Source organism: Miniopterus natalensis, chromosome 3 (assembly GCF_054644295.1).
Source record: "Miniopterus natalensis isolate mMinNat1 chromosome 3, mMinNat1.hap1, whole genome shotgun sequence".
Taxonomy (NCBI): Eukaryota; Metazoa; Chordata; class Mammalia; order Chiroptera; family Miniopteridae; genus Miniopterus; species Miniopterus natalensis.
Genome location: NC_142083.1, coordinates 31,078,061 through 31,094,237, shown reverse-complemented (window position 1 = coordinate 31,094,237; position 16,177 = coordinate 31,078,061). Strand labels below are relative to the sequence as shown.

The following is a 16,177-nucleotide window of genomic DNA, read 5'->3' as shown; positions in this document are numbered from 1 at the left end:
TGGTTGAAGATGCTACTAGGGTATATGAGTTTTCTCCTTAGTTAAAATTACAGCAAAGAAAGACCAAGGCTTGGGAATGCGCACAATTAATTGCGCAGGGGAGAGTCAGCTTTGGTCATGGCAGAAAAAAACTCCTTCAAGGAAACAGGGTAAACACAGAAACATTAAAAACTGAAGCCATCACTCTGGCAGGCAAAACAGACATGGACCTTGTACTCACGAACTTACGGTGGGATACATTGTCCTGTTACAATCTCCAGTGCATACCAATTACCACATCTACTGAATTTAGGAGGTTTTGTCTCTTTCAATGCAATAAACTTTGAGCAGAGCAGTTTCCGATTTAACTTTTGACTCTCCACCACGCAGCAGTATTTACTACACAGCCGGAGCTCAGTACGTGTTTAGGAAGAAGGACGTGGCACCAAAGGCCGAGAGCAACTAGCAGCCCCGGTGCAACCACGCACTTGCTATATTCTCGGAATTACTTCGCAGCGCGCAAGCAGCAGACTCCCCTCACTCCCCGAAGGGAGCAGATTTCTCATCCCCAAATTCTGGCTTTCCCACCCCAACGGGTGCTGGGGAACAGGAGCGAGGTACGCGACGGGAAGACACCTCCTTTGGACATCAGCGAGCCCAGAACCTGGCCTGATTAGGCATCCACAGGGCCCAATGGCGTTATTCGACTTAAATCCCCTCCACAACCTCCGAAGTACCACACCAACACCTGTTCAGCCGACTGCGCACGCGGGGACGACAGGACACGCCCCCGGCTCCAAGCTAGCCAATCCAAGCTTCCAGAATCGGTAGCGCGGTGTCTTCTGGGATCCGTAGGCTTCCGCAGTTAGGCTTTCCTCTGGCTCTTGACTACAATGCCCAGCGGCCACCGGGCTCCAAGGCCGGCCTTCTTTCTGGGAGCGACGCCAAGAGCGGACCGGGGGGCGCGTCCTCGCCTCTTGCCTGCCTCTCGCCTCCCCATCGGGGCTGGGAGTGAAGCGGAGGCGTGGACGGCGATTCCCACGTGGTGCGGCGGCCTGGACGGTGATTCCCTCGTGGTGCGGCGAGCGGGGTAGTCGGCTCTGGTCCTCGCCGACTTCCTGGGCCTGTGTGCCCGCGGCCTGCAGAGATGCCGAAGATCAAGTCCGGGGCGCCCGGCCGGCGCCGCGAGCGGCCCCAGCACCGGGAGCTGCAGAGCGCGGGAGGTGGGTCGGGTCTCCCGGCAGGACCCGGCGCGGGCGCCGACCGAGCTCTGGGCCGGGCGGGCGAGGCTGGCGGGGGTCCGCGCTGCGGGGCGCCGGCCGCAGCCCTGCGCGGCCTCTGGCTTCCTTTCCGGCAGAAGTTAGGGACTTGCGTGGTCAGTCCCAGCTCCAAGTGGGACGTTTGGTGCGTCCTGTTGCCGCAGAAATCTGTCTGCCAGCCTTTCTTCTCTGGAACTGTCTAATACCTAATTTTAGTTGGCAAGTTAAGGCTGTTTCATGTATTCTTTCAGGACTCATGTTCAACACGGGGATTGGGCAGCACATTTTGAAAAATCCTCTCATCGTTAACAGCATTATCGATAAGGTGGGTGTGGAAAAGGAAAGGGAGCGAGTTATTGGGTAGTTATTATCAGGAATGTTTAAGAGCAGAGAGGATGCATTGGCACGAAAGAGATGATCTTTAAAGACTTGTTGAGTGAACGGAGAATTTTCTAGTTTTCACAAGCTGTCTTTGCCATGATTTGCTTCATTCTATGGGTCTGGGTTTCTACTGGCTCCAAATTATTTTTCTTTCTGTAGATTATTTACTTCATAGCTGGACATTTGTTCAATTCCAGTTTAGTATTATTTCCCAGTCACTTTTTCTAGGCACCATCCATAACTGTTAGTTTTTATTTACTCTAGAGCCTAAGGATATGTCTAAACAGACATCTTTGGAAATTTGTTCCCCAGAGAAACTTAATGTGGTACAACACAGCGCCACATATAAACTCCTCGGAGTATTCCTCCTATATGGGTTATTGATGTTCTCTGTTGTTATAGATGATTGGGGGTGCTAGGACATGAGATATAGGAGGTGCAAATTACTCTTATGGCTACAAAGGAAGCATCCTGGAGCAGTAGAAAGAGAATTACATAATTAAAGGATCTCATCTTGACTTCCTGTTACTTGCAAAATGAGGGCTGGCCTAGCTTTTAACATTTTGGGCTCATGGATTCCTTTGAGCATCTGATAATAGCTGTGGGCCCAGAATACTGCAGATATGTACATAGAAACACCCACTATTGTGTACAGTTTCTATGTGCTCCTGCATCCCTGAAAACATATATGGGTTGAGAATTGAAAAATCCTGGTACAGCACACTGTGATTCTCAGGCTAGGTTGTTACATTATATACAGCCCTTTCCAGTTTGAACTTATTGATAATAGAATTGGTAACAAGATGCTATTGAAATCATTTTCAAGGTTGAAAGCAAAATGCCAATCCCAGAAAGAACTGCTATTCTGCTTTTCTGATTCCTATTGCCCCAAGTTAGGAGAGGTGTCAGATTTCCACTTGCACCAAATGTTAGATAATTTTGTTAAGCATATAGATCATGAAGGAATTCCTGAAAACAGAGTAAGAATAAAATCTCTTAACTGAGTGCTTCTGAGCAAAGATACTCAGGTGTAAGTTAAATTATGTGGTCAGATGTGCCAGTAAAGCTAAAGTGGTTGTGTCTACTTGCAGGCTGCCTTAAGACCAACTGATGTGGTGCTGGAAGTTGGGCCTGGAACTGGCAATATGACTGTTAAGTTGCTAGAAAAGGCAAAAAAGGTAAGGATTTCATGTTTGGTATCAGAAGTGACTATGTGAGTAAGCTCAGGTGGTTTACAAGTACAAACTTATTTTAATTAATTGCTATTATTTTAATAGTAACCTTTGATCCTATGCTAGAAACTTTATCTTAGAAAATATGAGTGAAAATATGGTCAAGGTGGTCAAAAGGTACAAACTTCCAGTTATGAAATAATTCCTGGGGATGTAATGGACAGCATAGTGACTGTAGTTAGCAATACTGTACCATGTATTTGAAAGTTGCTAAAAGAGTAGATCTTAAAAGTTCTCATAAAACAAAAAAAATTTGTGTGTGGTGATGGATATTAACTAGACTTATTTTGGAATATATACATGTTATCATTATGTTGTACACCTGAAACTAATATAATGTTATATGTCAAGTATATCTTAATTTTTAAAAATGGATGAAAAGAAAATGGATATGTCAGGAAAACAGAAACCACATTAGATATTTCAATACAGGGAAATTAGTATAGGGAATTGGTTGCATGGTTGTTACGGCACTAAAAGAATAAAATGAGAACATTGAGGTAACCCAAGAAATACTAATTGCAAAGAGCAGCTATCACCTCCACACTAAGGGAAGCAAAGTAAGGAGATTGGAGTTATTAGAACCTAGAACTTTGGAGGAGGAGATCTGAAGAGCTGGAGCCTGAGTTGGGGCCCTGAGTTGGGGTACCACCTGACCGCTGCTGGTACCTTCTTTGTCTCTTAGCTGACCCAGTTTCCAATTAAAAGGAACCATTGTTGTGTCCTCTGGTGGAGGTAGGTAGCACATTTTAAAGTATTGATTTGAAAAGAGTTTAATGAAAAAACTATTTACAAAATGTGGGAATGGGGTTAAGGGAACCAGAGTAAGTATTAGTGAAAGACCCAGGGACTAGCAACAGCAGGTAACAGTTACCATTCAAAGAACTCAGGGAGTGCCCAGCTGGTGTGCTCAGTGGTTGAGCATCAACCCATGAACCGAGAGGTCACTGGATTGATTCATTGCAGGCTCCATCCCCATAGATGTATCTATCCCTCTCCCTTCCTCTCTAAAATAAATAAAAACATATTTTTTTAAAAAAGGACTCAAGGCAAGAGGAGAGAACTGTGTTACTGAGCCACTGAACAGGGACTGCTGGTAGTGGAACACAGCCACTGCCAGAGCACCTGTAAGGCATGGGTAGGCATTAGGAAATACTCAGCCTCTGTCCTTGTGCCCTATAATGCTGGTTCCTTTCGTTGGCTAATCCCAACCAGAAGTCAAGGGCAAGGGAACAAGACTGTATCACTCTGCAGGGCACAGGGAAAGGTGGAGAAAGGAATGGAAAGCTAAACAGACCTTAAGCAGCACATATATCTGCTCTGTAGACATGGTCTTCCTAGAGGTCATTAAACCTCAGCTCATACTGAATTAAATTACAATTTCAGCCTTACCTGGTATCCCTTTTCGTTTACTTCAGAAATTACGTACGCTGTGTACTCTGAACTTCGTAGATGAGAGAAATGATGTACTCATTCTAGGAACAGTTGTCTGTATGCTTCTGTCTAGAACATTTACTACATAGACCTTTTGTGTATTTTCTTCAACTTCTGTTCAGTTACAAAGCATGGAGCCAGATGAACATGTTAATTCTGTCAATTATGCGGATAGAACTAACTGACCATTTTCTGGGTCGTGTTTTCTGTTGTTTGAAATGGAGAAAATGGAAGGAATATGGATGGTAGAAGTGGGAAAAGGAAGTTGAGTTCATGTAAATCATGTAAGAGTTACTGTTGAGATAAGAAAAGCCTTATACTCCATAATTATGCCCCCCAACTATTTTTTAATTTAGGTAATTGCATGTGAACTTGACCCAAGGCTAGTAGCTGAACTGCACAAAAGAGTTCAGGGCACGTGAGTATCCATGATAGAATTAAAGTGAATTTCAATCTGAAACAATATTCTTTTTTAATTGTTTTTTTCTTATTATCAGACCCCTGGCCAGCAAACTTCAAGTAATGGTGGGTGATGTGTTGAAAACAGATTTGCCATTCTTTGATGCTTGTGTGGCAAATTTGCCTTATCAGGTATGCTTTCAAATTGTCGGGAGCATTATACTAAACGTTTTTCTGGTGTGTCTTTCTCAGAAATAACTAGTTAATTCTCTTACAGATCTCTTCTCCTTTTGTCTTCAAGCTGTTGCTGCACCGACCTTTTTTCAGGTTTGTGACAAACACCAGAGTGACTGCCAAATATTAGAAAGATGTACAGTTGGGCCATGAACACAGACAGCCAAAGATGAAAAGTTAATTCAGTTGAAAAACGACTGGGCAATTTGTTTAGTAGAAAATAACAGTTTTTGTGGAGGTCTTTCTTTCTCTCTTTCTTTAATTGACAGTTATTGGGGGAGGTGTGGTGTAAGCCCTGCTTCTGAGATCAGACGACTTTTCCCTAGTTTCTCATCCTCTTGCCATTAGCTCAGGTTAGACTTTTTATTACTTTTTATCTACACAATTGCAGTCACCTAAGGTGTCTCTAATACAGTCTTTACCAATCATCTTCAAACTGCAAGTCAAAAACCCTTTAGTGGTTATAGAATAAATTCATTGGGTCATGACTATCATTTTTTTTTAATGACATGAAATAGAATATATCAGGATATTAAATGCAGGTAGCCCAGGTGATTATAGTTTTACAAATCTTTTGTTTGAGTTATATAAGCACATATATACATAGATATTTGTGGCCTGGGTTGCATTGTCAAATGTATTTCTTAGTGTGATTTACAGTCAAAAAAGTTTGGAAGTTGAAACCCAGCTTTGAAGATTATCATCTTCTGTTCAGGAGCCTCCAAAAGCCTTCCCATTGCATGCCGAATAATAATTTAAAAAAATTCTACATTTCTTAACTGTTAAATCAGAAGGACACAGATTTCACAACCTGCCTCAGCTCTTCCATAGACTGTTTGCTACCCCATGAATATAATTTGTCTACTGAGTCAATTTTGTTTGGGTTTTGTTTTCCTAGAAGGGGTGATATAGACTAGCGCTGATCTGAAATCCTTTCTCATCTGATCATTGAGGTCTTACATTGGCAAGGGGTGAAAGGTGCAGCCATAAAATGGAAAGGCCAACTGGATCATTTTGTGGTAGTAATGCTAAGCCTGAGTGTTCTCCTACCTTCTAACCAGCTGGACTAATTATTATGAACTGCCAATATTGCTTTGCTCTGTTTCCCACCCAAGAAAATCTGTTGATGTTCAAATACATTTATAGGTGAAAGTGGCCATTTTCCTTACTCCTTTCCATTGTCTTTTCAGATGTGCTATACTTATGTTTCAAAGAGAATTTGCTCTCCGACTAGTTGCAAAACCTGGAGATAAGTTATACTGCAGGCTCTCAATTAATACACAGCTGTTAGCACGCGTGGACCATCTAATGAAAGTAAGTTACTATTGAACTAATGTGACTTAACTTATCCTTGAGCATCTAGCTGTGCCTTCTGAGATGAAAGCATATTTGATTACTAATTTAATTATTTTTGAGAGGACTACTTAAACATTTTCTGATTAACAGGTTGGAAAGAATAACTTCAGACCACCGCCCAAGGTGGAATCCAGTGTTGTAAGAATAGAACCTAAGAACCCGCCACCACCAATCAATTTTCAGGTGAGGTTAAAATACTAGGTCATTCAATAAAGGGAGAAAATGTCCAAGCTGGAAGATGTGTGTCTGTAAAAGCAGAAAATACTGAGTCAACCTAAATGTCCTAAGAGGAAAATGTTAATTATGATACATCCCTGTGATGGAGTAGATGGAATAATTTGACTCAAGATAGTTATGAAGACCACAAAAGTGCATGGAAAATGTTTGCAAAAGGTAAAAAAATTAGAATGCTGTTGCATTTTGCTGAAGATTATAGCTATGAAAACATGTCTCTGTTTGAATAAGACTTGGAAAATAAGGTAAAGTGAACATAGTTGTTAGAGTAATATTATGGAAAACACTTTTTAATCAAAATTCTTATTTTTGCTATTTCAAAAGAGAAAGAAACCAAATCATTTGATGTAAAACCTTACTTCCATCACTTTGGGTAAAAACACGATTGCTTGTGTGTGTCAGTAACTGGTGGTTAAGTGGAGTGATTGTCAGTTACTCCTTCAAAGGAGGTTTAGGTGCGTTGCACAGGATACATTCTAAATCATGTTTGTTTTGAATCATATTTTTTGAAAATGACATGCTAGATGTTGCTTTGGAAGCCAAAATGCCATATTGTTTTTTGTTCAGATGTGGAATAATTATGTATTTTTCCTAATTTTTGGAATTGAGGTTAAAATACTCAGTGAGGTGTATAAAAGTTTAAAAAAGTATACATCTTTCTTTTGCATATATGTCAGTCACATCAAGATATAGAACATTTCCATCACTCCAGAAGGTTCCTTCCAGTTTTATGTATTAGGAGACACAATAATACCTAACAGGCGTAGAAAAGAAGTTTGATATTTTGTAAGAAAATATCCATCTTCTGTTTCAGGAATGGGATGGCCTAGTAAGGATCACCTTTGTTAGGAAAAACAAGACACTGTCTGCTGCATTTAAGTAAGTATTATACTAATTTATAATGTATGAAGGACCAGTGTTCCAGATACTGGGCTAACTGCCAGTATCTGGTTCTTTTTCTGAACAGCTATCCTACATTCAGACACACACTTCACCTTTTTAACTGACTTTGTACTTTGGGAGGCAGAAGAATTTAATGAAGAAAGTTCCTGGAGTTGGGAATTAGATAAGGTTTTTTGGCAAAACGGGAAAAAAATCAAAACCTGACCACACATCTGCCTAGTTTTTCCTTGGAAAAACAGTGATGATGCAGCCACCCCTTCCACATTTATGTAAGATTCATTTAATTTTATTAACTTGGAAAAATGTAACATTTGGGGGCCTAAGGGTAAAAGAGGTGAAAGCCTTATTTTAAGATTTTTTTCTGAGGCGATGTTTTGTGGAGAGTCTAGAATGTCCTTAAGAATTTGAGATATTTATTAGACTTTACTTTTTAAATATAACTATGTAGTTTGTGGTTGTTTCATAAGTCAATGCTTTTTTTAGTTTCTTAATTTCACCATATGTAACAGATTTATCTTACAATAAACTGAAAGGAAATTATTGATAATCTCTAATTTTGGAATAATAATACCAATGTCATTTATGTACAGGTCAAGTGCAGTACAGCAGCTATTGGAAAAAAACTACAGAATTCACTGTTCAGTCCATAATACTGTAAGCAGAAAATGTTTGTGATTTCAGTGATTTGTTGTGTTTTAAAATATCCCTCTATTTCTTATTCCTTTTCATGTCATTAAGATTGTTTAATTTTGTACATTCCATAAGATCCTTAAAATTGACTATATGCAATGGATAACTAGCACAACTTTAACAGGTCAGTGCTGATGTATATTCTGTAGAACAGATCTGAGCAAACCTCAGTTATTCCACTCTTGTCTTCTTAACTACTGATAGTTTTAGCCAGAGATTGATTCACCTGAGTCATAATTTCCTCAAAGGTGTAGGTATGTGCAGCTTGCTCAGCTTAAAATAATTGTGACCATCCCTTCTTGTCTGTTGCTCATATAGCAATTATAAGTTTAAATTAAAAAATTGTCAGTTGTCTTAATATCCAGAAATTGATTATAGACTGAATAGCAGATTTCTGGTTGTGAGCCTCACTCATCTGTGCAACATTTTCTTTAACCAGTTTTGACTGTGAGCACACATACACATCCATATGTAATGACTGTGTGATAACTTACTAGTTCTTTCAAATTAAATAGAGCAAACAGATAAAAGCAAATTTCCTTTCTATTTTTCGACTCAGGTCTTACATGGTTTAATGTACCACATTGCTACCTCCATTTTCTTTTATGGACAAAGTCATTAAACATTGCTTAAGTAGGGAAATGTTAAACTGGATTAAGAAAAATCTTTGGATGAAAAATGTGAAGTATGATATATTTAATAATATTCCTTAAGGGTTGGAGAGGCCATCTCTTACCCAAGAAAAATTAAGCTGGAAAAATGAGATTGGTGTTCCAAAAAAGTTATTTTTAAAGGAGTAAGTTGCTTTAAAATTTAGTTTACAGCTCTAGTTATGTTGTTAGGAATACTTTGTGAAGCCTGAAACTGATAAAATTTTAAAGAGGGCAGTATACTTGATTAACTCATTTAAGGTCTTCTGAGTATTTGGTATGTGCTAAAGATCAGTCACTTAGAGATTCAAGTCATGGACAGATGTTAACTATTTTATTTTATGACTTACTGAACTGAAAAGAAAGAGAGTCAAGGTGACTTCATTGAAGATAACGTTGTTCATTTATTCTGAATCTTGATAGATAATACCAGAAGATTTCAGCATAGCAGATAAAATACAGCAAATCCTAACCAGTACAGGTTTTAGTGACAAGCGGGCCCGTTCCATGGACATAGATGACTTCATCAGGTAATTACATTTTTCTTTTCCTAAGTGTTTACATTTCTCTACTGTGACACCTTCCGATTAGAGATTTAAAGGCTTTTAAGCGGTGTAAGGTGCTACCTGGGAGTTATTGCATAGCACTTCCAAGGCATAGAATAGTATTTGGTGTAGAAGATGGAGGCTAGTTAGCTGCAGCAGAATGAACCTTTTCTTTAAAGACAGTAGTGTATAACAGTCCTAGCCTGGAGATGGATTCTGTGTCAGTGTGGGCCATGGTGTGTGCGCTCCTCCCCTCCGACCTCCTCCCCTAACCTCCCATTCATTGTCTGTTGTAGGCAGAAGAATCATAAGACATGTAGTTAGATCTCACTTTTTTCTTTATTGGGAATAGCTATTGTTAAATAGACTCAAAGCATGAAATAGTTTGAGTTACAATCATATCTGATTATCATTTCTAACTGGCTTAGTAATATGTAATATAGTTACTTGTTTTTTAATTATCTGGGCAATTTGTTTTCCTTGAATTATAAAAGTCTCATGAAAACAGAGTAAGGCTTCATGAAGTTACCCAGGTAATTATTAATCTGTACTCACTGCTTTTAATCACTAACACTTTGATTTCCTAATAAGCCACCTACTGCAGAAGTTTATGCCTCTTTAGCGAATTCATTTTTAAAGTTTCCATGTTCTAGGGGCTGAAAAAAAATTAGGGTTGGTTGTTACAAAACTAAGACAAACAAAATAGGGTTTATATTTTGTATTGGCAGGTTAGTAATACTATTAAATCTTCAGTCAGTGTTAACCCTAGGAGTTGAATATTATTCCTAAGTACCTAGCTCCTTTTTTAGACATTTTAACTCATCTCGACCTCTTCGTACGAGCCATCCTAAAAATAATCTCAGATCTGAATAGAAATATTTCATCCTGCTTTCTTTCATTCTCACCAAATTTCTTCAAGGTTATTAAGCATATCTAGTTTGCTAAGATCTGATTTAAGTACATAGGTACCCAGAGAAAAGCAATGTATAAATATTTCATTTGAACCTTGGTAACAGTGAGTTCAGAGAGGAAGAATGGACATACATGTAGGATTGGCTGTTCATGTCTTCTTGTTCACTTACCATGTTGAAACAATTCCTAATGAGCTATTAGGTCTAGGATAGAAGCTTTCTAAAATAATTTTAGTCAAATTCATAACTTAAGACATTTAGACTATGACAAAAAGAAGTACCAAAAATATGTGGTTTTAACCAGTATGTTATAAATTTAGTTAATGAGTGTTAGGAGTGGGTGGGCTTCATAGGTTTGCTGATGTGTTCATGTTTTAGATTTCATGGTATGGGAACTATATGCATGGTTTGTTATGTGCTACAGATTAGCTTTGCAATACCATCTCATTTTGGTTTCTTTTTTTTCAGATTGTTACATGGATTCAATGCAGAAGGTATCCATTTTTCTTAGGTATCTGGGAAACGGAATTTTTCAAACTCAAGAAACTGGAATTATATATTTTTAATAATTTGAGAGGATGAAGTATCCTTTTTCTCCACTGGGACACTGTGCTTGATTACTTTTGATTTAATGCTATTGTTATCAATTATTAGTCTGAATTTCTAAGGTAGTTAAGAAAACCAATTTAAGTTCTCAAGTTTTTTTGGTTTGTTTTTAATATCTAACACAGGGCAGAGTCCAATATCTATATAATCTTCAAGAGCCGCAGACACGCACAACTTTACCCTTATCATTTCTAACAGGTTATGTATCAAGATGTTACTCTTCTATTTTCTGTTGTATATTACTATGAAGACCTCTAGGCCTTCAGCTCTTTAGGGCTTTGTCCCTCAGGTGTAAAGTTAAAATATGCTTAACCAAGTCACATATTCCCCATACCATTTCTTCTTCTTATTCATGCGTACAGTAAAACAATTTTCTTACATTTTAACTTTGTTTCTCTTTCTGTTTATCCTACACAACTTTTATCACTGCCTGCCTACCCTTTTCTTATCCTATAGCATCATAGTTACAGCAGGGTTCTGGGTAAGCTTGAGTCTGCTACTGCGACCATGTGGTACCAGACATACTACTACTGGGCATGATTCCTTACCTGGAAAATGAGGACTAGAATGAAAAATGAGTAAGATTGTTTGTTTTTTCTTGGGGAGATGGTCATAGGTTTAACAAAATTTCCAAAGGTTTCAGAAATTAAAACTTGATTTAAAATCTCTGCCCATCAACTTCAAAACAAACAACCTCAACCAGTAATTTTCCCGAGAACAGGCTCCCAGTATTCCTATAGCTTCTGGATAATTAAAATTTCCAGTACTTTTTCATATACCCGATGCTTAGTTGTAGGCTATTTTTAGAATGTAAGGTTGAGAATTTCAATGTCATAACCACAGCTTTATTAGCTACTATGTTTAAATCATTATCAATATATCATTGTTACTGTCCTTTAATAAAGTATTATAGATAATAGCTGGTTATTTTATTTATATAAGGAAATAAAAATATCTTCATTCTTTATGCCTAACAGAAAAAGTGTTTCCAAATTATTTTAACAAAGGTACACTGAGTAAACCTAGAAGGGAAGTTAATTTGTTTATCTTTGAAATATGGCTTTAAAATGCTATTAAAATGTTCCTATAAAATGAAAATAATGTATGTTCTTTACTACTTATTAACAGGGATATCAGTGTTCAAGTCTGAGAAAGTAATGTTTGTTTAATTGAGATCCAAAAATTATTTTTTAAATAGCGGATCAAGCCACTTTTGTTATATAAATATTATACTTAAGAGTAGGTTTTTAAAATATCACAAAACTTACTTTGCAAAATTCACTTGTACTATTTCTATTCTTACAGGAACATTTTAAGATTTATTCAGCTTTTTCTTTACCCCCTAGTAACTGCTGAATTTTAGTCCCTTTTCTGGCCTTTTGATTTCTGTATCTGTAAAACTGAAGTACTGGATTATAGTACCAAGGTCTTTTCCGGTATACTGATTTTTTTATGTACCTTGATTCCTGATCAGAATGAAGCTGTTATAGGATAAAGCAGCACATTTAGATATAAGGAGTCCTTCTAGAGATACTACTCATCTATTATAAATAATAAATTAAGACGGATCTGTTGTGCTTCACAATAAGCAAACTCAAATCTTTTTATTGCCCTTTAAAGGTTGGTTAGGCTCAAAAACTACTGTATTAGCCTCTGAAAGGTCAATAGTTCTCAATTGTTCCTCTTCTCTTTGAAATAAACACAAATAGAACATATCTTATAGGTGAAAGAAAACCTGAGTCCCTTCCAAAACAAAGGTGATTACATGGAAGAAAATTATCTCTAAATTCATTCCATAGATTCCATTTATTTTAATAAGCACACTGTGAAAATCTACATTTGTTCTAAATTTCAAGTTTACAGAGGAGCACGTCACCATGGTGTTAGGATTTCCCACAACTACCCTCTGAGTTCTATGAAGTAGGGAATCTGGCTCATGTGACTCTATTCATAGCTTCCCTGTGGCCCATATGAGTGAGCAATTTGTTCCCTGGAGTGAAACAAAACAAGATACTCTTGGGAGATGTTCTTGTTGTTAATCCATTTCTGGACTCTCCTAGGAACTGAGGGAAACCTCCTAGAGAGATATATAAATTGTTTAACAAAATATTTACATGAAAAGTGGCCAGTTTTCTTCCTTGGAGTAGCAATCTGTAAAAATAAGTGCTACCATTTAAAAAGTAGCACACCCTAGACCAATTTATTGGTGAGAATTTGGTGATTCTCACCAAATAATGGTGAAACATCACACTTTAGTAATGGACGGAGCTTGAGTTACATCTGCCTTTTAAGGCAAAGTCAATGCTTTTTTAGCTTAATTCTATTTCAAGGTGTTATGTACTGTCTATACTTGGCTTAAACTAACAGTTCTATTACGGACTACTTTCAATGTATTATGTAAATGTTCATGCATCAGAAGCCAATTTCCTTTAACAGTACATTTAAAAAGACATTTTGGGGTGCTAATTGGACACTTCAACTTAAATAATGGTATTGGTAAGGAGCAAATTGCACTATTAGTCTTGTTAATAACACTGGAACACACTGCATATATATGTATTATCCTAAGATAAAACTCTTCTCAGAATTCCATTACTTTTTATTATACACCAACTAGTTTATATTTTCTTTACAAAGAAAATGCTAAGAAAATTATATCCACATGTTAAATGTTTTAAAATCATAATTCCAGATTTTTTTACATAAGATGGAGTGGTCCAGCAGCTATGTCCACTGTCACAGACTTTAGTTCCATTCAATGATATGGCACATCCTGCAAAATTAACTAGCAACACACAAAAAATGTCTCAAATACAATAAAAATATACACACAATAACGGTAATTTACAATGACAAATAAGGAATGTAATTTAACTTGGCTGTGCATCAAAAATTCAGGGTCAATAGCCTTAGTCAAGGCACAAAGCAGGAAGAGGTGAACACAGCTGTCTCTAGGAGTGGCAAGGTATGTACAATCACAGATGAGGTATGCATGCACGCAAAGGATTTAAAACTGCTCAGTCTTGCTACAAAAATTGAACGAAGTTAAAAGGAAATGCTGTGGCTTCCCCCTACTACTCACCCCTGGATCAAATCCACAATCTTACTTCATCATATAGAAAATAAAATTGGCAAGGATCTCCAAAAGTAAATCACTATTTGGGTAAATGAAACAAAATGCTTCACTATTCCCAAATCTTGGTTGTGCCTCCTGGACTAGAAGCATTTTGTAGACAAAATTGTGTTTCACAAAATTGAAATGTCATTCAGGTGAAGGGACAAGACATTTTCCACAGACACTTAAAATTTCAAACTTTCAAATGGCCCTTACAGCTGAACCTTGTACGTTACAACAGCGAGGGTTCTGGGGATCCTTTAGCAGCAAATGCCAATTTAAAGGGCACGGGGTCTCTTCGGGTTGATTTGCTTGCTGGCCTGTTCTTCTTCTTGTAGAGCTGCACGAAAAGATTTCACTTTATCTTGGAAAAAGAAAAGAACAGGGAATAAGTACTACATTACATGCAATACAGTATACAACATTATGGGGCCTATCAAGTCAGCTCTCTCATTTCACAACCTGAACTCAAGATTTTTCCTTTTGTTTTTTGTTATCCAAAAACTCCGAACTAAATACAATGCTCAACTATATCAACAGTTTCATTATAGAATCCTAAAAATACCTGCTTTTTTCCTATTGTCAACAGGTTTCTGTTTGGCATATTGTACAGTGCTCAATTTCAATTTAATTTGCATTCCTTCTGGAGTGTAGACAGGCTATTGTAAAATATGTACAATCATGTCCAAAAGGAACACTATGAATATTATTAAACTTTAAAATAGACATTTCCATTTCTTCTCTCAATGTTAGAAAATTTTTACTCCCAATGACTATCTTTTTAAGCTATGAATTTTAAAAAGATTTGAATTTTAAAAAAGAAAATCATTTTTCCTTATCAGGGATTGTAAAAGGGACTAGGGAAGGGGGATTACAGGATAATGCAATTCTTGGTCTTAAAACTGTCCTATCATGTAATGATAATCATTTAAGAATAAAAATAGGTTAAGTAAATTGGCAGAGGCAAACAACAGTCAGCTATAAAGACAGGAAATCTTCCTATAATTGATTCTCAACTGGGATGATTTTAGCCCCCACATCCTCCATTCTGGGGACATTTGATAATGTGTACAGACATTTTTGATTGTGACAACTGGAGTGGTGCTACTGTCATCTAATCAGTGGAGACCAGGATTGGTGGTAAGCCCTGTGCAATGTACAGGACAGCATCCCTAAACAGAATTATCCAACTTAAGATGTGTTAATAGTGCAAAAGTAACGGTCGTCAGAAGAAAGCTGTAAGTTTCTTTCCCTTCAGAAGTACAAGGATGTTTTTAAAAAGTTGACTTTTCTAAAATCTAGAAAGGAACTTAAGGACTTCTGGATCTGGTGGCTGCTAATATAATAGCTCTCAAACTTCTTATATTAATACCCAAATTATGTCTGGGTGGTAGAACATTTCAAAGAAAAAATTGAATACAATAACTAGATAGTAATTTTTTAAAAGTTACAGATATGCTTGATATATAAGAATTCTGAGAGAATTAATGAAGGGAAGTCAGCTAAGTTAAATGCTACATATTAAAAAAATTCAAGCCTAACCAGTGTGGCTAAGTGGTTGAGCATTGACCCATGAATCCGGAGATCACAGTTCGATTCACGGTCAGGGCATGTGCCCAGGTTTCAGGTTTAATCCTCAGTAGGGGGCGTGCAGGAGGCAGCCAATCAATGACTCTCATCATTGATGTTTCTCTCCCTTCCTATCTCTGAAATCAATACATATTTTTTAAAAAGTTCAAATGCATTATGTTCTTTTTTCTGAATAAAATGCATACAGTAAAGTTGCTTGTGAGTTATGGCAGATTAGAAAAATGATCAAAACACTTTAAATCAAGGCTTCAATATGATGAAAAAAGTAAATTTTAGAAACCCTACATCTGCACAAACAATTCTGAATTTGGTCAAACAGTCACTTCTAACTCCATAGGATATGATATCAAAAAACCAACTTCACAAAGGACCTAGTGTAAAAAATTAAGCAGCTTATTTGGTGCTAAAAACCAACAATTTCAATCTTGTTTTATTTGCACTGCATGTACACACACACATGCCCACTCGCATATAAATGGAGACAGCTAATTTGCCAATGTCTTAAAATTAGCACATACAATAAATGAAGCTGCAGATAAAGCTAATTAAAAAGCCAAGCAGACATGATGTGTGAGTAAGCCACATAGTTCTTGAAATCTTCCTCTTCTTCAAAACAAGTATTCAGGGGGGAAACATAATGTAAGATGCACAGAAAGGAG

At 37.3% G+C, this 16,177-nt stretch overlaps 2 protein-coding genes across 8 annotated transcripts in view; one reads left to right on the top strand and one right to left on the bottom strand.

Annotated features, from left to right (window-relative positions):
* The first annotated feature begins 977 nt into the window (after window positions 1-977).
* On the top strand, window positions 978-12,526 carry DIMT1 (DIM1 rRNA methyltransferase and ribosome maturation factor). 3 transcript variants are annotated; one of them, XM_016198748.2, is made up of 12 exons: window positions 978-1,202; window positions 1,490-1,563; window positions 2,711-2,797; window positions 4,642-4,703; window positions 4,783-4,876; window positions 4,962-5,011; window positions 6,109-6,232; window positions 6,365-6,457; window positions 7,323-7,387; window positions 8,002-8,065; window positions 9,175-9,281; window positions 10,676-12,526. In XM_016198748.2, exons 1-12 carry the CDS (start codon window positions 1,127-1,129, stop codon window positions 10,716-10,718), a joined length of 939 nt encoding a protein of 312 aa, XP_016054234.2. In that variant the 5' UTR covers window positions 978-1,126; the 3' UTR covers window positions 10,719-12,526. The 3 variants fall into 3 exon arrangements, with proteins under 3 accessions (XP_016054234.2, XP_087671508.1, XP_087671507.1); XM_087815381.1 differs by lacking the exons at window positions 978-1,202; window positions 1,490-1,563 and adding an exon at window positions 3,537-3,586 and having other exon boundaries at window positions 2,747-2,797; XM_087815382.1 differs by lacking the exons at window positions 978-1,202; window positions 1,490-1,563; window positions 4,642-4,703 and having other exon boundaries at window positions 2,717-2,797.
* Window positions 12,527-13,391: 865 nt separating this feature from the next.
* Window positions 13,392-16,177, bottom strand: part of KIF2A (kinesin family member 2A) — a 64,796-nt gene continuing 62,010 nt past the window's right edge. For all 5 annotated transcript variants that reach the window (XM_087815380.1, XM_087815376.1, XM_087815377.1 and 2 more), the window contains one exon: window positions 13,392-14,292. In XM_087815380.1, coding sequence (XP_087671506.1) covers window positions 14,207-14,292 — 86 coding nt within the window. In that variant the 3' untranslated portion in view covers window positions 13,392-14,206. The remainder of the gene's footprint in view (window positions 14,293-16,177) is intronic.